The following is a 24,622-nucleotide window of genomic DNA, read 5'->3' as shown; positions in this document are numbered from 1 at the left end:
TTAAATTGTAATTATATTGTATTATAGTGTGTTGTTTTGCATTCCGATATCTTATTTAGTAAATTAGTTTGTTTCTCCTCAGATTGTTGCCGCTGTTCGTTGCTCTCAGGGCCATCTCCCTACCCTTTTCCCCTTTCCCTTTTTCCCGGGACGTGGGCCCGTGGGTCCCCCATCCCCTTTGTCACGGAATCGGGCTTAACACCCGTAAACTGTTGACAATTGTTTGAACCCAGTACTGACCGTATCTTAATTCTTGTCATTTGCTGTTATCTGCTGTCTCTTGGTCTTCTATTTGGTCCTTCCACAGCTTTGTCTTCTTCTCTACCTCCTCTGCCACCTGGCAAATGACTTGCTTTGTGGTGGATGTGTTTACAGTACGACTTCTCTGTTCTAAAAAGTAGATTAAAACATTTGAAGATTCCATCTTAAGACATTTTAAAGGCTATTTTAAGTGGGAGTATTTTTATCTTAAAGTTTAGGTTACTTTATCTGTGTATAGTATTTTTCTTTATAAAATTGCATGTTTGCACAAAAATTATATAGGTAAGAACATGTTATTTTATCAAAAGACTCTCTTTACAGTATTGCTCATTTCACAAAAACAGCTAAAATGTGGACAACAAAATGTCAATGACTGGCTTGGCTGTGTGTATGTGATTGTAGGTGAACTTCTGCATTTGTCAGCGCTCTATCAAACCCATATTTATCCCTTACACAGGACATAGGTACCTAAGTCTTTATATCTGAGGCAGAATTATGTGTAGCTTAAGAAAGACGCTCAAATTCCATCTGCTTTGGATCAGTTCTCTTTTCTTTCTGCACTACCACTTGAATTTTCAGCTGCTTTCCGTCTGCTTCTTCATGATATTTCTCGAAATTTCTCATTAGATATTTTTTCCAAGCATTCAGTGCAACTACAGGTGTACTCTGGATGAGAGAGCTACCATTCAGGTGAAAATTTGCCTTTTTGTTGTTGTTTCTGTTAATTACTGATCCAGATTTTTAGATACAGGAGTGTTTATTATCATTTAATAATGAAATGTTGTGACTAATATTTAAAAAAAAAAAATAAACTGATTCATTTTATTCTGTAAAGTCCCTATACTCATTATCCTTTCTTCTGTTCAAATGTACTGCTTTTTCAGTTCTGAATCTTAACCTACACATTGATTGGAGTAAAATACTTCTGAAGTTACTACTTGTCAGCAGATGCATAGCAACTCTGTTCTCTTTCTTTTCTGAACTTACAGGGTGAAAGGATATGTTTCCTTGCTTTAGAGTTATATCCCTCTTCTCACTATAGCTATTGCTTGTGTTGACATAAGATCACTTTCTTGCAGAACAAAGATTAAAGTCCCAGGACTGGTTTTTTTCCTTAATTTTTTGCCAAAATACAATTCTTAAATGCAAAATAATTTTTCTGGCTATTGCAAAAATGGCGTGGCTTAATCTCCACAAAACTAGCTCTTAAAGATCTGTGATTTCTGGTGACAAGAAATGCGGTTGGCTTTTCATCCTCCAGAGCTTTGCTACATGTTACAGATTTTGCTATAAATGCAGTACAAGGATATTCAGGTTTGATCAAATTTGAGCAATATTTCCACAGGAATGATTTACTGAAAATAGTAAGGTTAAAACTTATTTTGTCTGTTATTTTTTGTACTGTAGAAGTGTGTGTTATTAGTGTACAGTACTTCTGCATATATTTAGTTGGCAGTGATTAAACTGTTTCATTATTTGTACAGATAAACACAAGGACTGCTCTGGCGTAACTTTGCATCTGACTCATCAAAAGTAAGTCTAATTAAAAGTACTTAATGTATTACAATTTTTTTATCAGAATAGAACATGTTCAAAGCCCTTAGATTTCTTTGTAAGTGTGTGAAGTAAAAAAAAAAAAAAAGTGTGAAGTAAAAATATAACAAACTTAAAGTATTAAGAGCTCTGAAGCATCATCTGCTGTCAAAAGCTTTTATTCCTTCCATGAGATATGATGCTGTCAGTGCAGAATTAATCCATGTTAAGAGGTTCACATTTAGAAATTTGGGATAAGAATAGCAATTACGTAGATAATCCTATTGTGTTATTTCACATGCTTTGTAGAAGATGCTTTAAAAAACTGTAGTTCCGTATGTAAAATAGGAGGGAAGAGGAAGTGTTGTGCAGTGGGTTCTGTAAAACAGTTTCACAAGTAATCAAACACTTAGAAATTAATGGTGTTAAACAGTATTGAGTATTGTCATATCACTTGTAGTCTGGTTTTACAAAGGGCTTGTTTAAAAGAGCCTGGGCTTTGAATTGCAGGCAACCTTTGATTGCTGGAATGTATCTAATGATGTCTGTGAACACTGTAATACCACCTGGTGAGAAAGGTAAGTTGTAGCTCTACAAAGGGATTTATTATTTCAGTATCTGATCACTATTTTTTTTCTGCTGATCATGGAAGAAAATGTATCAGAGACATACTGATGCAAGAGTTAATTGCTATAATGAAATGAATTATCACATTTCCTACATTTGCAAAGGAAATCAATGTTGGAGAGATCAGTGTTGTATGAAACAGCAATGATCTGTGCAACACTGGAGTTCCTGGGCTTCTTAAAAGTATTTCTTTGATTTGTTGTCCTCTTAAGCAGTATTTTACCAATAAAGTCCTACTTATTTTCTCCCCTCTTGCACAAATCCATAAAAATTGGACACTTCTTCATCTGCATTCGTGTTTATGCTGTATGTTTGTGATTTACATAAAAGGCCAGTTTCAATAAATAAATTTCTGTAAGGAGCTGCTCTTTTGAAACTTTCGTTGCTGTGTTTCTAGTTGGTTAAGAGTTCAAAACGGAAGAAATACATTGTAAAAAGAAATTTCTGAACAGTTTCTACTCAGAATCATATTCAGTAGATTTTATCTGAAACTTAGATTGAATAATCCCAATAAATTAAATTAAAATTCTTTCTATAGGCATACTTTTTGTGACTATTTTCACACTAAATGAAATGTAGTAGCACAGCTTTTCTGTGTTCAGTAAATAATGTTTTTGTGTTTATAACCATCATATTTTAACAGTGGTTGATGCAGACATTGCTTGCCATTACAAAAGATATCCAATGCACCTTTTTGCCTACAGAGTTCATACACACAGACTAGGTAAGACTTTTATTGCAATTTTAAATATACCTGGCATTTAATGGAATGATACTGAACCTGCAGCATCTCTTTTTAGAAGTAAATAATGTTCATATACATATTTGTGTGTTCCAGGTAAAGTAGTGAGTGGATACAGAGTGAGAAATGGTCAGTGGACATTAATTGGTAGACAGAGTCCACAAGTACCACAGGTTGGTTGCTGGATTTATTTGTTTATTTACTATAGTTTTCAATTCTAATTGTCTTTATTTAAAACGAAGAAGTTTAACTGACATTCAGATGCCTGTGGATTTGCGTCATGTTTCCACTGGTGCATGTTATTGTGCTACTGGGCATGAGTACTGGCAGGCATTACTGTGATTACTTGTGATGCAAAAACCTTTATGAAATTACTTTTCGGACGTGTAGTACTGTTTTTGTGTGTGTATACTGACGTCAGTAATATAAGACACTTGTACAAATTAGGGTGACTCATTCTCTCTTTCAGGCATTCTATCCAGTGGAACATCCTGTTGATGTTAGCTATGATGATATTCTAGCAGCTAGATGTGTGTTCAGTGGTGAAGGCAGAACTACAGAGACGCATATAGGGTAAATTTGCTCTACTTTGTCTTTCTAAACATCTTAAATTTATTTTGTGATATATCTTTAATATACCTAGAAATTTGGGTTAAAAGGAACTTGAGTTCACTTTCCCCATTCCCCTCCCCCAGTCAATTAAAGTATAACTGACTCTAGTTAAAACATCGTGTTTTCAGTGTTAGAGTTCTTTAACTTTGCAATAATTTCAATGATAGCAATCTAGTCCCTTACATATTAACAGTTACTTTTGTTTGATTTTTTTAATTAACTGCAGGTGTTACTTTTCATATATCCTAAACCTCAAAATGGAGTAAACACTTTTTAACAACGCAGTATTCTCTTCTTTATTCAATGAAGATTACGTTCACTATAGGTTTTGTGTAGTACTTTTTCTTACTGCCTAAATTACTGTTTTGCAATGCAGTTGCAGTTTTAGTCAATTTTCTACACTAACTTCCAAGTGCTCTCTTATTTCAAGTATTGTTTTTTTATGACATAGTGCTCACTTCAGTTAATTTTACCTTCATTTCTCTGTATTTTTATTTAAGTAAGATAGAACTTGCCATTTTTCACCAAGTCTGTTACTTAATATGTTAATTGAAGAGGAAATGTTCTTGTTTCATTTTTAAACTGCTCATATCTGTGTTGTTTCTTTACACATTACATTTTTGTTAATGTTTTCATTTAGTTACACTACTTCATTTTCACTATCTTGCTTTATTATTTTGTCACCGTGGTCATTCACACTAACCTTTTTCAGCCTGCTGTTTCTAGTTTTACAGATGAAATTTGACATCCAGACATTCCTCTATATACATAGGTTAGTCTGAAAGTAATGCCTCTTATTTTTTTCTGTGGAAATTACAACAGATACAGAGAGCACTCTAACACTGTTGAATAGAGAAAAATCTCAGCTAGAAAACACTGTTTTTCAAAATAATCACCACCATTAGCTATGCATTTTCAACAGTGATGAACAAGAGCCTATGTGCCATGCTTGTAAATATCTGCATGACCATCCGGAATGTGGCTTGTCTTTCATGTCACTGTTGCCACATGGCGGAATTCAGTGACCCACCTCTGCTCCATACACAGTTCCATGTCAGGCACTATTTTGTCAGATCACCTCTCTGCTGCCATCATCACGTGGCATCAGAATGTAACAGGATATTGGTAGGAATGTTCAACCTCATACTGCCAACATGCGCCTCTGAATTCAAGGGCCAACACAGTAAAATAGGAGACAGTACTTTCAGAGCAACCCTTGTATATAGGATTTGGCAAAGAAGGATTCAGAAATCAGACCTGATTTTGCTAGTGCTGTTGACTTCATGTGTTTTCAGGGTAATTAGAAGATCTCAGGCTTAAAATCTCTGGTGTAGGGAGGTGAGACAAGAGTCATCTCTTCAGCAGTTTCCATAAATTGGCCATTTTGGCTGGATTTCTTCTCAAGCTCAAACTGTTGCATAATAGAGGTTTGAATTTTCTTCCGTCAAGAAAATCATCAATTATACCTAATTTAAAAATCCAAAATTTTGCTTTTTTGTGGGGGCATTGAGACCACTAAATATTCCATGCAAGCACCACAGTTTTATAACAGGTAAGTTGATGATGTTTCAGAGTAAACACTGAAGTTGATACAGTGTCAAGTAGAATATTGCTGCTAGTCTATGGAACTTTAAAGGATTGGATCCTAGCCAGTGTAAAGATCATATCCTTGTAAAGGAAGGTGCCACTGGCCACAATGAGTGATTGTTTATCCTGTTGCAGTGTGCAGTGTACTGCATAGGATTATAGAAAAAGTGTGTCCTGTATCTTTTCTTTTCAAAAATAAGTGTTTCTGTTTTTAAAAATGTAAGTCTCAGAACTTTATATATAAAAAATAGATACTGTATCATTCCAGAGAAATGTCATGTGTCTGTAGCAAAATGTTCCTATTCAGTTTTTAAGATTGTTTAACTGTATTATCTTGCTTATTGATGCTAAATCATAGAGTCATAGAATGGTTTGGGTTGGTAGGTACCTTTAAGATCATCTAGTTCTAGCCCCCTGCTGTAGGCCGGGACACCTCCCACTAGAGGAGGTTGCTCAAAGCCCCATCCAGCCTGGCCTTGAATGCCTCCAGGGAGGGAGCATTCACAAACTCTGGAGAACCTGTTCCAGTGTCTCACCACCCTCACAGTAAACAATTTCTTCCTATTATCTAGTCTAAATCTACCCTCTTCCATTTTAAAGCCGTTTCCCCTCATCCTGTTGCTACATGCCCTTCTAAAAAGTCCCTCCCCAGCTTTCCTGTAGGTCCCTTCAGGTACTGGGAGACCTCTCTAAGGATCCTCTGGGGCCTTCTCTTCTCCAGGCTCAAGAGCCCCAGCTCTCTCAGCCTGTCCTCATAGAAGAGGTGCTCCAGCCCTCTGATCATCCTCTGTTTTGTTATATTTCACTGCGTGTGGATTGTATACCATGATCTGAACACACTTGTAGATATTTGTGGCTGTGATATGAATGTGGTTTACAGGATTATTTTTGTTTAGATTAATTCATCAGCATTTCTACTCATTAAACTCATTCACAAAACTACAGATTTCTCAGTTATTCAAATATCTAATGGTAGGATTCTGTGTTTTCCATGAATTTACTAAAACTGTTAACAGTATTTTTCTCTATTTTTTAAAACTATAACAAATATAAAATAATTAACCTGGAGATGCTTAGACGTGGTAACGGATCAAGTGAACTGGAGTTGATGCGAGTTCCACATCTTTTTTTGCTGGAGGCAATATTGGTGACATACACTAGAGTCCAACAGTGAAGCAAATGCTTTCTAAAAGCTTAAGCAGAGCTTGCCAAGTCAGAATCTGATTTTTGTGGTCTCCATGGGACAGTAAATTTTCAGTGCGTGGAAAAATACCAATTCCCCTTTTGAAACAGTCTCTTCTCCCATGTTCCCTCTGTCCCCCCTCTGGTGTCATCATTGTTGCTATGGTGAATAAATGAATGCTTCAGGATGCTGCTTGAGAAGTCAGCACTGACGTGTTTCACAAAAAGCTAATAGGCCACCCCTGTGCCATTTTATGAGAATGAGATCAGTGGTTAATTGTGAGAACTGATTAAAAAATCTTAACATAAAACCCTTTGTTTGTTTGGTGAACCTCTGTTTTTTTAAGATATAGTTTATACCATTGTCAGGATTCTAGCTGTAAATAAAAGATATGGCATAAATAAACAGAAACAGATCACAGTTGCAAAGAACCTCTGTGTTGTCTGCCTCATAAAATAATGTTTCTCTGAAAAATTCTTATACCAGCTGTTCTTCTATTGAAGGCAGGATTACCTAGCAATAGAGAAGAGCCTCTTCTGCTTCAAGTACATTCCTGACAAAGAACTGTATTTTGCCTAGTGTGTAATCATTCCTCTTGTACATTTTTTTTTCCTACAGAAGATTGTGATCAAGTCGTTCTAAAGATGACAATGCCATCTTATCTTTAGGAGTTATTTATGGTATCTTAATAGGTAATGAAATCAGGTTTTGCTGTCTCGGGAACGCTGGAGGATGTACTTGAATGTGGAAGGACTGTCTTAAATGATAGCTACTGAGATTAAACACAGAAATTATTTGCAATTATTTTAGATTAGACATGCCCCTGGTTGTCAAAAGTATACGGGTTATAACATCATTAATGGTACAGTTCTATCTTTTTTTCATCAGAATGTGTACATAGTTGATGATTTTTTGAGGAATATGAAGACTTTGCTGGAGAAAAGAGGACAGGAAAGAGCAGTTTAAATCATTGATGCAGTTTTCTGTAGAATCAAAGCATAATTCTTAGGAATTCCTGAGATATCTGAGGAGTTTGTGCAAGGTGTTATTCTCTGTTATAAAAAGAGAAAAGAATATATGATGAAAGAAACTTCTGATAACTGGTTCAAAGCAGCGAAGCAATTGAAAGTTTTAGCAAGTGAGGGACTTATAAGCATTTCATTGCAACTTTTCTAAATACTCTATTAAATTAGATGGATTAGATAACAGCTATATTCAGCTCATTTTTCTCATCTAACTTTTGCATGTTTTCTTTGTTCTGTAGGGGAACAGCCAATGATGAAATGTGTAATTTTTACATTATGTACTATATGGAAGCCAAACATGCTGTCTCGTATACAACATGCACACAGAATGCAAACCCTGAGATGTTCAGAAACATACCGCAGGAAGCAAATATTCCTATTCCAGTCAAGCCTGATATGCTAAAGATGGCACATGGACATCATGAAGGTAAGGAAAAAAAAAAGTTGCAATCCATTTCATGTAAGACTTTGTATGATGACTGATGTCTTTGTGCTACTTTAATATGATAAATTTTTGTAGAAAGGAAATGCAATTTTTGAATAAAATGCAAATTGTTAATTAGAGAGCATTGTGACCTTCTATTCTTCATTTTGATCAAAATGTCTTCCACAGTCTTCTGTCTATTTCTTCCTATACTCACTTTCAATTTCCAACACAGTTTTGTAGCTTTGTGAGCTATGTACACACAAAAAAATTGACCTTGTTGCTATGGTAAGTAAATATCAGTACTTTAAATAAACAATTTCTTAGTAGTTGCTTTAGCTTCTTTCTATTTCCTGCAAAGTTGAAGTTGTCTAGATCCTACTGCCTTGTTTTTGGAGGAGTCAAATGTTTCTATTAGATACTAGTATGCATGTGTGGTACCACAGTAGCAGTATTCAGAAGTAATTTTGTTGATGTGGCTGTGTAGTAAAGTATAGTCCTACACAGGGCAGCCAATACTACGGAGCAGTACGTTTCACCAGATGCTTAGAAAGCTAATAATTATTTGTGGCAAAATACTTCCTGGATAAAACTAGATTTGTTTGTAATGCTGGAGCTGAGTATATTGGAGTCATTTGGTGCATCATTGTTGGGCAGTCTTTTGCGTTATATAGACACTAAAACTCATAAAATTTGGGATGTATTTGATACTAATTATTAATTAATTTTATGGCTAACTGAAATGATCTATGACATCTTTCTCACTGACATCACTGGGGCTGCCATTTAAATTGGGCTTTGATCATTGATCAAGTAGGTTTATGCTACCCTTTCACAAAGGTCCCATGAAACTTAGCACATAACAAAAAAATTCTTGGCAATTTTGTGTATGGATCTTAATCTAACAGCTTCAAAAAGAAAAGCACAACAGAATATAAAAACCCTAGATTTTACTGCAACTGTGGAATATTTTTACCTACGTAGAGATGGATTGATAGGTGGATGTAGAGATCTAAATTTTTGCCAAAAATTCTGTTACTATCCTGTTGCACATGGAAATCTTTCTTTTTCATTCCAGCTCTTTTACTGCTATGTTGTTTGGTACACCTGCTATTGAGAGGGTAAAAAAAAAACCTAAAAAAAAAACCCCAAATACTGACTTCAGAAAGGCTTTTTTCTCTAGTAGATGATTTTCAGTTCCATTCACATGCAGAAGTTAACAGCTTATTCTAAATCCCCTTTTTTAGAAACCAAGGATACTGATAAAAGTTCTTTGCAGCTGTCAAAAGGAGAAGAGGAAGAGATTCTGGATCAGAGTATGTATTTGTTTATTTCAACTTCAGATAAGGAACTCGTTAATGTTAAATACTGCTAAATAAAATTCTGCTCATTAAAGATAAATGACATTTTAAATCTCTTTAGCTGATGCAATTTGTAATGTTCTATTCACTTAATACTACTGAAAGTTATATACAACCTTGTAGGTAAAATTTATTAGAATGGGTACAGAGAAGTTGCAGCAGCCCAAAAGCAGGAGAATTCATTAACTATTCTCCTGTTCCTTAATTTATTTTACTATGTATGTATTCTATATATAGTGTTTTATTACTCTTCACTGTCAGTACTATGTGCAGTGGGTAGAGTGCTATTAGCGTGTAATACTAAATTCTTTCTCATAACTTATTTGTATCTGCATACATGCATAACAACTCATGCATGAATGTGTACAGTACTTGAAGGGAAAAAAAATCCATGACTGTTGTAACATCTAGAAATATGCTGATGTACTTAGATTTCAGAGATATATTAAAATATGTCTGTATTTTACACTACTTCTGGATTGGATCATATGTTACTAGGTAGATATCGGTTTAGTACTGTTTTTTTCATAAGGAGAGAATCTTGTCAGCTGGAGCTTCGTTTTGTTTTTATTGAATGTTACTGAGGGTAGAGAACTTTGTAGTTCAAGTAAGGTTAGTGTTGGGTGACTGTTATGAAACTGGATTGCCAAAGAAGTATGAATTCATAAAATGTGTATCAAAGGCAATATTTTTAAAAGCTGTACTCCTCTGCTATTTGTTAAATAGTGAATTTTCTTTCACCTGTAATGAAAGATAAGGTGAGTGTATAAATGAACATCTCCCTAATGATTGGCCTAACATTTCCCAAAGGTGTTAGACTTACTTTATACTCTTCTATTTTGAAAAGTTAACTCAAATAATTAAGTCAGTTCGATTAAAAACCAGCTTCTGGAGCATAAGGGGCATCTTGTGGAACTGAAAGTACCACAAGCTGGTAGATACAGCATCTACAGTTCCATATTTGAAACTTAACTGAGTCAATTTTAAGTTGGATTTTTTAGAAATAAATGTAATTCTAAAAATATTTTATTTTTAAGCCCATTCCAGAGCAGAATGAGCTAGCTGCTTAGAAACATACATAAAGATTTACACTCACAAGCGACTTCAAGTAAATGCATGAGCATTAGGTTGAAGATGTTGTTACCAGTGGTTTTTACTGAATTATTAATGTTTGAAACAAAATGTTTGAAACAAGATCCTGTCTTTTAAATACTTCTTATTTGTCTTTGAAATGTGTTTCAAAGGCACATTTCTGCAATCCAGTTTTGTTTCCTTGAACCACTAGTTTGATATACATTCTCATGTAACGTGTTTCTATGGAAACAGATTTATTGTGTTGTCCATTTGAAGTTGGTTTCGTGATGTGAAATATCAAAACTATAGTAGCTGCAATGAGAGAATCTTGTTTCATCTTCTTAGCTGTTAGCTTACGATAAATTCTCCCATCATTTACAGGAGCCTGGCTTAAGTTTTACACTGATGTACCTCAAACTTCAGTCCTATTATATATATGTAAGCAAAATAAAAAAGAGATCAGGTTTGGTTTTATTGTCTCCACAGAGAGAAAACTGTATGGCTTTTTAAAAAATACTTTTTGGTCCTACAAGCACCTGATAAAATACAGATGGAAGATAGGGACCTAAAAGTGGTCTTGTCCGCCTTCTTCAGTATCCTTAGGTTCAGTATCTGAATAAGGTCTGAATGGTGTGAAGGTTCTGAAGGTCAGTGGGAGTGGTAGATCCCACCAACGCAAAAGCAAGTAAATAATGTAGTAAAGGTTATAACATAAACTTTTTATTTTTGGTCTGGCATGAAATGCTCATCTTTATGAAACTATTATCTTCAGGACAAAAATGGACTGAAACTCAGGCTTTTGTTAGTCCTACTGCTTAGTAAATTCAGCCTATAATTAATTTTGGAAATAGTACTTCAATAATTTTTCCATAATTCTGTTTTACCTTGTTTGTCTTTTTTCTTCATTACTCGTTATGCTGAAGCAATTTCAGGTTGCCAAAGTGAACATTGATACTTCACTAAAAGTAAAATAGTTGTTATGTTGCCCTGGAAGTGTTACCAAATCTGGGGGGCTAGAGGCAAACTTTGGTGTGCCTATTATTAGATCTAAGCACTTACATCAAAAGGGAAAAACAGTAAAAAATTCTGTTTGTAAATATCAGCTTGCTAATAATGTTTCTGTAACATGATTACCAAGGTGTGGGTTTGGCATATGTATTTTACATGCAGTCAGTTCATGATATTAGTACTTGAGGAGTTACCATTGGTTTTACTATGAATTCTTGATTTCATCACCTTCGCTTATGAGAAGCACATTAACAAATGATGTAAATATACTAGAATAAGTAGTATTCGTCACAAATTGAACCATCATTCATCACAAAGAAAAAGCTGAATCCCTCTAATGTTAAAATAAAACAGAACTTAATCTAAATAAAGGTGACCTCATTGTATTGTTTTTGAAGCAGCAGTGCAATAGCTTGGTGAGGATAAACTGTTCATAGAAAGTTATTTATTGTGAGAAATTCAATGAGTTTCGACATTTCTTATTTGAGCGTTTACTGTTCTACTGAAGCACAAGCTCTCCAGCACAAAAAAAACCTCTCCACATGAATTTTTCTTCATCAGTGGAAGTTTATATAAATTAGATTCAGTAGATACGGTACGGAAAAAACTATTCTGTTCATAGCATTTTCCATAGATGTCTCTTTCCTTGTGGAAAAAAAAGACCTGAATGTGTTTCATTCTGTTTGCCCGAGACTATCCCTACTGTAGCTTGTGGCTTACCAAATAATGTGTTTTATATAAAAGCATAATGCAGCTTAGATTTGTTTTGATACCAAAGCAGTAATACGGCATTACTATCAAGACAGTCACTTGCTGCTGCACCTGAAAGATATGTAAACACGATAGCAGGAATCGTTTCTTAATAACAAGAGAGAATATACAGATGATGGTGAATCAAATGTACATTATTTTAACTATTGGCCCGTGGCTCATGATTTGATAGCTCATTTTATGTGCATTAGATTTTGAAGCATAAAAGGCAAATATTTTTTCTGGTAAAGCCAATGTGATTACATTTAAGCAGTTGGGAAAAAAAGGAGTATTTCTAGACTGGCTTGTACTGAAAATTTGCTTGCAGTGGGTAAAACAAAAATCAGAGTTGATTTTTTGGTTCAGACGGGTATGTGCATACACATGTATGTGGTGTTTGCACGAGCACTGGAGAGGTAAGAGACAGGATTTTCATTTATTTTCATTTAATTTCTGATATTACTATTTACAGTGACAGTGAAAAAGTACATCTTTGCTTGTGTCTGGCTTAGGGAATTTGCAGGTTAGTACCAAAAAATAGCTTGTGTAATTTTGCCTGTTATGATGAAATCTGAAGTGGAAGATACGGTTGAAATTCTTTTTTGCTTTCAGTACTGATAATTTTACTGGCAATACTTTTGTTTGTTTATTTGTTTGTTTTCTCATTTCTCATTATTTTGTGATTAACATGAACACAAGTTATTCCAGGAGCTCAAATGGAGAAGTTTAATAGAAGGGAATTCAAGATGTCTCTTTTTGAGTGTCCCATCTAAGCTAGACCTTTTTACAGTGAAATCCCATTAAAACCTCTTACATTTCAAGTAATTTTTGAAACTATATCAGTTCAGAAGTTAGTTTTTATAAAGCTGGTCTTTGCCTCTGATCACAGAATTGCGGTCCTGGTGGTGAGTTTGTACTGAACTCTCCATTGGAGTTCATTGTTTTGGAAGTTAGAAAGTATCTAGTGAGTGAAACAGAGAGTGATGTAAAGAGAAGAATGTGTCTTCGCAGTATAAAGCAATCTCATGCTATCTTGTAAAATGGACTTTTATTCCAGACTCCAGTCTTTGAAGATCACAGAGTGATAGAATGGCTTGAGTTGGAAGTGACTTGAAAGATAATCTAGTTGCAACCCCCTGCTGTGGGAAGAGTTGCCACCCATTAAAACCAGCTCTAGACCGGATTGCCCAGGACCCCATCCAACCTTGCCTTGAATGCTTCCAGGGATGAGGCATCCACAGCTTCTCTGAGCAGCCTGTGCCAATGCCTCACCACCTTCTGAGTAAAAAATTTCCCCCTAACATCTAATCTAAACCTCTCCTCTTTTAGATTAAAACTGTTCCCCCTTGTCCTGTCATTATCTGCCTGTGTAAAAAGTCAGCCTCCCTCATGTTTATAAGCTCCCTTTTAAGTACTGGAAGGCCTCAGTGAGATCTCTCCAGAGCCTTCTCTTCTCCAGGCTGAACTAGCCCTGCTCCCTCAACCTCTTTTCATAAGAAATGTGTGCTCCAGCCCTTCGATCATTTTCACGGCCTCCTCTGGACTTGCTCCAGTGCCTCCACTTCTGGCTTGTGCTCAGGACCCCGGGCCTCTTTGCAGTACTGCAGGTGTGGCCTCACAAGGGCGGAGCTGAGTGGGGACAATCTCCTCCCTTGCCACTGACAAAACAAGCAACTGAAGCTGTCTTGCATATAAACAGCTCTTGCTGAAACTAACAGTAGTTATGGTTTGAATGTATGATATGAAATATAATGTTAAGTACCCACTGAAATCAGATTTTGAAATGTTCTAGATGAACACCCAAAGTAAGTGGATACTAGGTGTCAATTCTGGCTGTCATCAGTAGTAAAATAGTAGCAGTTACAGACCTTAGTTTCATGGGACAGGCTGTGGTAATGAAGTAATATAGTGTAATTGTTTTGTAGACAGAAAAGAATAGAAATATTAAGGAGAAGTCTATCTGTTCAGTAAAATACTTTGCTTAGGAATGGTTAGGGTATTCTTTGAAAGAAGTTAAATATAGTAAGTAGAGACTGGTCATTGATTGGTGTGTAGTTGTTCTCTTCTGAGAACCAGGTACCCAGAAAATAGGCAATCCATGGAACTGGAGCATTAACTCTTTCACTCCCCGCGCACCACATAATGTTATGATGTGGAATACCGATAACCAAAAATCATAAAACCATGACACAGTGTTGAGGTGCTTTTTTGGTGCTAAGAGAGAAATTGCTGAAATGGAGTACAGCAGGAAAAGTGTCTGAATTAAACCTTGGCAGAAAATACTTCTGAGAGGTACTAGGAGTAATAGTTAGAGAATTAGAGTAGAAAGATTCAAAATTTGCATTTTGTTTCAGGACTACAAGATCCTGCTGTAATTTTTAAGTAAAAGGTTAGCCTCCAATTAGGTTAAGATAAGAGTATTCTTAATCTTTACAAAAGCATTTTCAGCATTGTAGAGAAGAAGCATCAGATCTAAGCAAAAAATTGCGAATTGGTATGTGCTGCATACCTATACAGGGGAAGAATATAACAAGCATGGAAAGAAGTACTTTTAAATTGTGTGTTATAGTCTTTACTGTTTGATGCTTGATTTATCTTCTTTGCTTAGGTATTTCCTGTAATGCTGGAAGAATACTTAATAAGGAGCGACTCCGAAAACTACTCATAAGATCATTATAACTTGTTTGAGGAAATGGAAAGTAGACGCTGTATCAGTGTATGAAGAGTTCAGATACATGGTTGTTATTTTCACAGATGTTCAAATAAAGTCATAGCACAAATATAAAACACACCAAAAGCAATGCATTTTTAATTTTGTGCAAAATGTTTCTTTATAATTTACACGTCCTCTTTTTTTAAACTGAGGCATAATTGTAGGTCTCAAAAAAAGGAGAAATTGAAGAACACAGAACTACTCTTTAATAAACATGGTTACATACATGCAGTTCAGTAACATGAAATGTATTTGCAAATCTGTGCCACATAGAATAGAAATTTGAGGTAAAATTGGCATTCTGTGCTCCTGAATTACAAACTTGTGTAATATATCTCACTGAGCACAGCAAAATTGAGTGTAAAAGCATTTTTATTTATTGCTTTTCATTTGAAAGTAGATGATGAATATATTTGATTGTAGCAAAATGATCGGTGCTTGTCAGTAACTTAGTACTGTTCAGGGAGGAAGGAAAAGGTTAAGGCAGTTGAGAAACTAGCAAACTTAGCAGTCCGTTTTCCTGAAAGCCAAAATGTATTAGTGGTCATTATTGTACACAGTTGTGGAGGAATGTATTATTTTACATGCTGAGAATAAATTACATCTATCCATGCAAAGAGTAAAAGAAGGAAGGGTAAATTTAGGGGAATACAAATCAGCAACAGCTACTTATGACCAAATAACAGGGATACTCACTTTTTTTTTTTTTAATTAAAAAAAATAATAAAAGCAATTATAATCCTGGCAAGAACACGCAGAAATTTTCCTTGCTGTTCTGTTACACTGCTTGAGGAAGCATTTTGTTTTCCTAGAGAGTGAACTTCCAGTTTGGGGTTTGAGTGTCAAATTCTAACTTGTTGATGAAGCAACCTCCATCTGTACCAAAATATAATTCTTAAGTGAGAATTACTTTGTAATCTTAAGTAGCTACAAGGTTACTTGTTGCAATTCTTAAGTGAAGAGGAGAGATACTTTCTCTTACATTTAACTCTGTCTTTGCCTGTTGCAAAATCTCATAATCAAGTGAGTTTATTAACTGTCCTTGGGCTCTCAGAAGATTCATACATAAACAGATTTTGAGAGTTGAATTAAAAGAAAAAAGAAAGTAAAAATAAAGAGGCTGCATTTACACTGGGATAGTAGTAAAAGCTCTTCTTTGCAACACTTAGGCATAGAATAAGACAGGACATAGTATTACTTCCAACAAAAGCTAATGATGTCATTTTTTTAACCTTTACTTCCACAAGATTTTTTCTCTTGTGAGCTGCCTATATATGGCTTGAGAACAGATAAAGTTTCTGTTCTTCAAACGTGTCAGTTTGGTTTTGCTGTGTCCTAGGGCAAGGTGATGGCAACCAACAGTCTTTAGGATAACTTAACAGTTTTCACTTCCTAATAGTTATACCTCTGCTCCCAGCTCCTTCAAATCCCCTCAGAAAGAAACAACCATAGTTAATAGTTTTTACTTCTCAGGAAACTTTCTAGTCCTTTCATCAAAACAACAGATCAAATCAGTATGAAAAATAATATATATAATATAATATATATATATATTATATAATATATAAACCATTTTGAAAATTGTTTTGGCCTGTTATCTTGAACTGTGTCCACAGTCACCTTAAGCAGGCATTAGATTTTGTTCACTTCTGCAGTGCCTTTCCGTACCTTTCTCCCCCTCTTTTCTACCAGTAATGTTATATCATGTGTGTCTATTATAGTCAGCTTACTAGCTTCATGTAGGAACCAAAGAAGGTGTGTTTAAACAAATACAGAAAAAGAAACTTGATTTTATTAAATACTAATACATGCTTATTTGGAAGGCATGTAGATAGGAGGGCATAGTCATGAAGGTGCCACTGGCAGCCAGATTTTGATTTCTTCCTCAGTAAGATAGCCCTTCATCTAAAGGGCACTTCCTCTGATATGAGAGCACGTTCTTTTAACATAGTGCTTAAATACTGCCTGGTATTTAAGGTGAGGTGATGTCCTTATTGGAATACATACCATTTGGACCCTAATTTGAGTATGTCAGCTCACTATTTTTGCCAAAACAACAAACTAAACAGAAGCACTTCCTCATAAGATAGAAATATGCAGTTTCAGAATACACAAGATTTTATTCGGAGTTAATTAGGAAAACTAAAGCTGTCTATGAAGGCTTATCCCTTCCTGTAATTGTAAGACTGAAACACTGAAGTTCAGAAGGATTATCATTAGTGGCTCCATATCTGATCAGTTGTGCTCAAAGTGTCTTTCAATACAAGTATTCGCAATCTGATTAAAACCACCTGAGCTGAAGCAACACCCTGACCAGCTTTGCAGTAGTGATCCCCTGTCACTGTAGAGAGCTGTTCAGTTCTGGTTATTTCTAGGCAAGACATTGTGTCACAAGGCATGGTGTTTGAAATCTTCAGTTCTGTTCCTAACAGAAGTTGGAAAAAGCCAGGGACAGAGTGAGGGGCCTATCTCAGTAAAGCTCACAGGCAGTATGAGGTAAATACATGTTCTGGAGATGAGAATTCTCAGGCACCACTAGAATGTTCCTGCATTTTTTCTAAGATTTTATAAAATAAGTTTTCGCCTATGTATCTTAACAGCTGTGCATTCAAATTGTATGACAGTCTTACTGTGGTTGAACCAGCCATCTCTTAGCTTGATCTTACTGCACTGTGACCAGATACTTCATCCAGATCAGAAACTGGTACTTCCAATACTATAATGGTGTGCAGCTTAAGAACCATGGACAGAAATTATTCTTTGCAAGTTGTGTAGATAGTGATGTAGAGATGAAAACGGAAGACTGGTTTTAGTCCTGGACAGTTCAGCACCATCAGGATTTCTATCCAGGCTGTTGTGGTCAACGTAATAAACTTAACATACTAAACTGTTTTATTATGTTCAACTAATTCAGCCCTCCAAACGGGTCAGGTCCAGTTCTGTTGCTAGCATCAAACTGACATAGAACTTAAGGTTAAACTTACTGTACTATGTTTCTGAATTTTTTTTTTTGTTGTTCTGTAGATGTTGGTTTTAAGATCCTCACTTCCTTTAGAACCAATTAAACTGGTTATTTGTAGTCAGTTATCTCATGCTGTGTTAAGTAGAAGCTTAAACGTAAGAAGTGCATGCGGGTATCCTCTCTGAAACTAGCCTAGTCAGTCAACTTCCCTGACTCTGCATGGAGTATTGGAAGGAAAAAAATTATTCATGTTAGGCTTCAGTTATCTCGACAAGAACACACTGTGCCTTCATCCAGTTGTCTTCTACTCGTGCACAGATGCTCTGAAGGTCACATGGTCTCATCTCAGACAAAATCAAACAAATAATATGGTGTACCTTGCTGGTGTTCTTTCCCACTGAGTATCTTCAGACAAGCAACATCCTTCAGCTGTTCCGGCTAGTACAAAACAGCTGTGAAATAAAAACATTAGTTATTCTTTTGACATTTACTGGATATTTCTTTGCTGAGATCCAACTGTTAATCAGAGACAAGAAGTCTACTCTTTGCAAGTTATCTGTAGTGAATACTGAACAACTTCTTAAAATGATGCTTCTGTCAAATTGATTGCAGTCTGCCTGTGGTTTGTAAAGCTGAAAAAGTCTGGTTCCAGATAATACAGGGCCTCCATGCAAATATGTGAAATTCAGAGAGGAGTTGGTTACACTTAGTAACCAGGAATCTTCAGTTCTTCCCACTCAAATCTGTAGACATCCTTTCTCCTTTGTAAATACTGTAAGTAGTATAAAAGTGTCAACAAATAAGCAAGATTTCAGGCCTGCTGTTTTAGAAAGTCAGTTAATTCTTCTATATCAAGTATTGCACATTAGAGTTAGAATGCAATGTCTGTGGCAAAAGCAGGAAGCCTGACAACTTGTTCGTTTGAAAAGAATGAGTGTATGAGTTGTGAGTTTGGAATATGAAACCTTTGTATGAACTGTAATGCATTGTTGTTCTTACTGCAACCAAGAGATACAAGCAAATAAATCAACTGAACTAACTGTTGATACAGAACTAAGAAGGTACACTGAAGTTGCTTTTAAAAGTTATGGAGAAGCACCAGACTTGGTGGTTTGGGGAGGTTATTAACAGTTGTATCAACGCATCAAGAACGCTGCTTTTACCATTCAGTCCTCTCCTTTGGAAATGATTGCTTAAAAAGAAGTCAGCAGACTTTTCTCATCTACAGGTCTCCTTTCATCCATGAGTAAAATCAAAATGTTTGTACTTAGGAACTTTGTTTAATTTCTAAAATGGTGGAAACATATAGTTAAGGCTAATGAAAACCATATTAATACCACATGTTTCTATGTAAAGGGAATTCCAGATGTGTTCCTGCATCATCACCAAGTCCTGGATGCTTTTAGAGGCTACTGAACCTGATTAACATAATTATGGAAGTTTCTTACAGTAAATATGGTCTTTGTTCAAAGTTTCCATTATATCAATGTCTGGGTTTGTTCTCAATTAGTAGTTGGACTAGTTGAATGACATAATTAGGGTTATGAAGCATTCAAGCTCCATAATTGTATTTGAAGCAAATAACTCATATTTTTTGAATAGCAGTTTTTTCTCTTACCTAATTTGCTTTGTTAATTTAATTTCTTTGAAATTGGCCCTGTTACTTCAGTAATTATTTTCTGACAGGAATTTTCACCTGGGATATTCAGTTTGCAAGGACACTGAGTAGAGCGCTACTCAAAATCACTGAAGTAGGACTGTTTATAAATATGACAGATCCTCTTAAGGATTTTTTCAAAAGACATAATTTCCAGATTTTTATGTCACCTGATTTCTTGGTGAAAGCTGCAATAGTTACAGTTTTTCTTATCTAAATAATACTTTTTATACCCTGAGATGTGTATGAAATAATGCAAATTTTTCATTGGGTGATTTTTTCTTAAAATGAAATAGAAGTATACTTGTTTGAATCGAATCTATATGTGTATTGAATGACTCTATTCAAATAGTGTAGCATCTGTTGTTCATAGCAGAACTGATCATTGTTTCTGGTAGCCAAGGTACTTTACACAGTAAACGTGAGCAAGTTGAGTACCTCTTGGTTCATAGGATATACATTTGTCATCATTTTTATTAAATCCCACCAAAAGATTGAAAATGGCCTTCACCAAAACAATTTGGATGGCTTGAATGCTTTTCGAAGAAAATTGTTCTTGTGGACTTCGCATACTTAATTTTGGGTCGTGTCCTTTGAGCTGTTCTGGAATTTACTGAAATGCTTGTCTAAGAAAGCTGTAGGAATGACTGTAAACAGGATAATATTGTTCCATGCATTACCAGCTGAATCTGTGGCTGAGGTCCATTTTTATTTGCAGGGAAGGGAAGGGCAAAACCCAGACTGAATTAGTACAGGAATATTTAGTAGACCACTCTGCGTTTTGGTTATGAGTCTTCTTTCTGCTGTGTGCTATATGGAATCTGTTTGCAGTTGTGAAGCTTTGTTCTCTTTCAGACTAAGCTCCTTATGTGGTGACAGATTTCAGAGGAGTGTATTTTGATATGTATTGTGACTGCGTATTATTGTCTTTATAAGTGAATAACTATAGAGTTTTTACACCTCTGTTATATAAAAACAGAGTAAGTCAGCAGTAACCTGCAGTTCTAGGTAATTGCTCAAATCTAGATAAATAGTATTATTACTATATATACCCCTTTTCTTCTCCCCAAGGACATATGTACAGGAGTAACAAGTTTTGGATGCTAAAATGTGAGGTATAAGTAGACTTCTATGCATAAATAAAAGATTGTAATGAATTGGCATCATTTTTTCATACCTCAGGCTTGGCTCATTGAATTCCTGAGACACAATTCCCTCTAATGCTACTACTGACTGTTTAAATAACTTATGTTACATGTGCTTTGCTGAAATTTTCTAAAACTATATGATCTGCTATAATTGTTGTTTTGGGTTTTTTTCCTCCTTTCCTCTTTTCTCTTTTCTGTACAGGTGATTTCTATTCACTGCTTTCCAGGCTGCTAGGAGAAAGGGAAGATGTTGTTCACATGCATAAGCAAAACCCTACAGAAAAGGCAGAATCAGATCTTGTAGCTGAGATTGCTAATGTAGTCCAAAAGAAGGACCTTGCCAGAGAGATCACAAATCACGAGAGGGACAGTACTATTCTTGTCAGAGACAGAATCCACAAATTTCACAGACTAGAGTCTACCTTGAGGCCACCAGAAAACAAACAGTTCCCTTTACAGCAGCCTAAGCATGGTGAGGGAAGCTGGGAAAAAGAAAATACAGGAGGTGGGTTAGGGGTTAATTTTGTACAGTGAAATGCAATGTAAGAGCTGTGATCCACATTAGCAAATCTGAAGGGAATATCAGTTGATTCCTGGAAGTATTTTAGATAACAGCTTTCCCAATTATGGAAATATTCTGCCTTTTTTTGAGAGGGGTTTCATTGGTTTCTTCCCCCTCCATGTGAGAAAAACAATGCTGGTACTGTTTGGATTGTAGAGGTTTTTTTCCAATTTTAAGACTTGAAGATTTTATGTAAATAATGCTAAACAGGCTAAAACCGAAAGTACGTAGTAATCACCAGGAGTGGGGAGTTGTCTTAATACAGTTAATTACTCTGAAGCAGTCACTGAGATAACCACTGTACTTTGAGGTTCCGGATTTACTTTGGTTTGTCAGACACAAGATTTTGAGATTCATGCTGTAATTCCATCAGCTGTTTTTCTCTCATTCCAAAAGAGTGGTAGTTAATGATGAAAAAGTCTTCAGAAGTAAAATATTCATTACAAATTGGCTTTGGGTATCCTAATATTCCTGGACAGGCTGTTTCATTATACTAGGATTATAATTAATTCCCTTCAGGTTTCTATGACAGCAGAAACCTTGGAAGTGTTGTGTTTGTTTTACTTGTGTTTTTGTCTCTGTGTTTGTGCTTAGTTTTGCTAATGTGGAAAGCCAGGTAATGCAGCATGTGATCAGTGTCTTATAAAAGAAACTGATATGTATGCATGGAAGTCATTTGTATGCGTAAGTTGGAGCAGCACATGCTTGCTTTTATGTTGCAACCAACGAGCTTGATGTTTCGAAGTACTGTTGTATACAATTATACATCATTCATTTGATTCTTTATTCAAAATGTAGTGTTATGTGAGCTTTTGTTATAGTATTCAAATTCAGCACAGTTCTGGGTATGTATTAAATGGAAAGCCAAAGATGAGGCCTTTCCAGTGTTGTGTTATTCCAGCTGGTTAAATGAAAGCCTGTCAAACTATTAGCTTAGAGGCAAAAAAAAAAAAAAAAAAAAAAAAAAAAAAAAAAAACAGTTGGGATATTGTCATGTGCCTAACCAAGTGTTAAACATAAATGATTCCATGAGCAACACTGGAATGAAATGATCAGAAAGGTAACGTGTATATATTTCTGCAAAACCGTTTTGTTAACTTCAGAATGATGTGATGTGTAGAAGAAAAAAGGGTTGGAAAATTCTTTAACTAATTCAGATGAAGGAGTGTCAGCAAACTGAATAAATACCGTATTTGCAACACCATATGGCATTAATTCTGACTGTAGAAAGTGTTGGCTCTGCTGCTTTAGTTGCTCTGTATTTATCTGAGGGGAACATGTTGGTGCAGCACTAATAAATGGACTTCTAAATGGTGCAATTCTGAGATAAAGCAGAACTGAAATGATGTTAGCATCCTTTTCCAGTGTTTCTGATACTGCTAATTACAGAAATTCTGAACAGCAGAAGCTGTCAGCGCCATCTTTTGGTAAAATTTTTAGTGCAATAAAGTCTAATCACATGTAGATTTTGTTCTGGTTCTACACGCGTTAAAGAACAAAACCTTGCTTCTTTGACAGCTTTTTCTCTAACAGAGAAAGAAGTGGATTGCAAAGGGTCTTTAAGTTGTGATTATTTGATGAAAAGTACCATCACACCCTTCATAAAATTGTTACATTGAATTAAAAATTTTCTACTCATTAGGAGAAGACTGTGGCTTCTGCTAAATTATAGCATTCATTTCATTTAACTGTTTAACAATTACCAGAATTATAAAAGTTTAATATTTTTAGTCTTGCCAAATATTCTATTTTTTAACATGTGACTGATGTGGAACTCCTGTTGACCAGGTAAGTAAGGTTGTTGTAAATATTATGTCTATAAGCTTATGGTACTGCTCGCCCTGCACTATTATTACTCTGTGACTGTTCACTGGTCAGTCAGGTTGTTCCACGTCACTGCAACAGCACAATTACATCTTCTAATTATGGCTAACAGTATGATTTTCCATTTTTTTAATACTCCTTCTGAAGTGCTTGCTTACATTTTTCAAAACGTAGGTGACAGCTATGGTGGCAGGGAATAAATGAAGTGAATGGATAAAATTTGTAAAGTTAAGACCTACCAAGGGTTCATGGAGAGTAAGTTGCAATTTTACTGATCAATAGAGGCTTTATCCTTTCAATTCCAGGGAGGTTAGAAGTTGATTTGCATTTTGGAAGTGTGTTTAATTCTTAATTATTTTATTGAATCAAAAGAATTACCATGCAGATGATCTGATCCTCAGTTTAGAAATCACATCTACAACAAAACCAGTGATTGCATAACTGTATATTTAAGTCATTTTAATGGGTATAAGTCATTGTTTGGTTTCACATGTAACTGGTCTGTGGGCTGCTTTTGTAGGGAATTAATAACAGTCCCATATGTATGAAGTACAAATTTAGCATGCAGGCTTTTCTAAGAAAAAGTAGTTGCATTTAAGATACAGCTTCATAAGAGCTCTTCCTGTGTGAAACTTGTAAAGGGCAAAAAAAGCATAATAAATGAATTTTGAAAAATGGTAAGAAAAAGCGAAGTTCTTGTGATGAAGACTCTTTAAGGTCATATTCAACCTAAATGATTTTATTATTTTATTGTTTTTATCTATCAGAAATCTTTTAGTCCTTCAAAAAGAACAATAAAATTTTGTATTTTGTAGTATATGACTTTTGGGAAACTGAATTTTACAAAGACCAAAATATGTTTCTGTGTTTAGACTTTCAGAGTTTCTAGATTTTTTTGAAAAGTCTTAGTGATCAAGAAACATCGAAACATTAAATGTACGTAAGTTTCGTGCAAGATCACTTTGATATGGGATGAACAAGTGACACTGGATTTGCATCTTTTTATTCCTTTCAAAACCCTAGTGTCCTGTTATAGTCAAGCATACCTGGCACTGTGCATGCTGTTCATGAGCTGTACTGCACAGAAGTACTGTGGGTTTTTTGAATATTTTTTGAATTTTTTCTCAACAGTTCTTCTTTTAGCTTGAAGCTTTTTTTTCATAATAAAACTACTACAGACTAGAATAGAATCTGTTATTTTGCAGTTGCTTGATTGTGTTCACTGCAGATGGTCTCAAATTTGCCTTGGTTTCTCCGTAAGATACTCAGTTATCTGAAACTACAGAGGTAAAATATCTCTTAGTCTGAGTTAGGTTTCAGCACTAGTTTTCTCTTTTCCTGCAGTAGATTGCAGGAAATTGTTTTCCGTCATCTACATCTTTGCTGTTACTCTTCAAACAGCATCTCTTCCCAGTATTAAGGAAGTGACGGTTATGCTTATCAAGTTGCAGAGGTTGTGATCTGAAGATTTTGGGGATAGTGTTCTGTCTCATTTTTTATTTCATAATGCAACAGCAATGCAAGCCAGCCTCTTTCTAATTGCATATTAAGCACTTCATTTGTGAGAAA

General features: G+C 35.3%; 1 protein-coding gene across 6 annotated transcripts in view; it reads left to right on the top strand.

Annotated features, from left to right (window-relative positions):
- The window catches only part of PAM (peptidylglycine alpha-amidating monooxygenase), a 141,357-nt gene that overhangs the window by 92,041 nt on the left and 24,694 nt on the right, over nucleotides 1-24,622 (top strand). For 5 of the 6 annotated variants that reach the window (XM_021380517.1, XM_021380515.1, XM_021380514.1 and 2 more), the window contains 7 exons: nucleotides 1,746-1,794; nucleotides 2,305-2,372; nucleotides 3,065-3,145; nucleotides 3,260-3,336; nucleotides 3,633-3,736; nucleotides 7,810-7,997; nucleotides 9,242-9,310. In XM_021380517.1, the coding sequence (XP_021236192.1) occupies nucleotides 1,746-1,794; nucleotides 2,305-2,372; nucleotides 3,065-3,145; nucleotides 3,260-3,336; nucleotides 3,633-3,736; nucleotides 7,810-7,997; nucleotides 9,242-9,310 (636 nt within the window). Of the gene's footprint in view, nucleotides 1-1,745; nucleotides 1,795-2,304; nucleotides 2,373-3,064; nucleotides 3,146-3,259; nucleotides 3,337-3,632; nucleotides 3,737-7,809; nucleotides 7,998-9,241; nucleotides 9,311-20,869; nucleotides 21,173-24,622 lie in introns of all 6 variants that reach the window. The other variant, XM_021380518.1, reaches the window with a different exon arrangement.

Source organism: Numida meleagris, chromosome Z, assembly GCF_002078875.1.
Source record: "Numida meleagris isolate 19003 breed g44 Domestic line chromosome Z, NumMel1.0, whole genome shotgun sequence".
In the NCBI taxonomy this organism is placed as follows: domain Eukaryota; kingdom Metazoa; phylum Chordata; class Aves; order Galliformes; family Numididae; genus Numida; species Numida meleagris.
The sequence above is the reverse complement of the archived record's forward strand: the minus strand, read 5'-3'. Positions and strand labels throughout refer to the sequence as shown.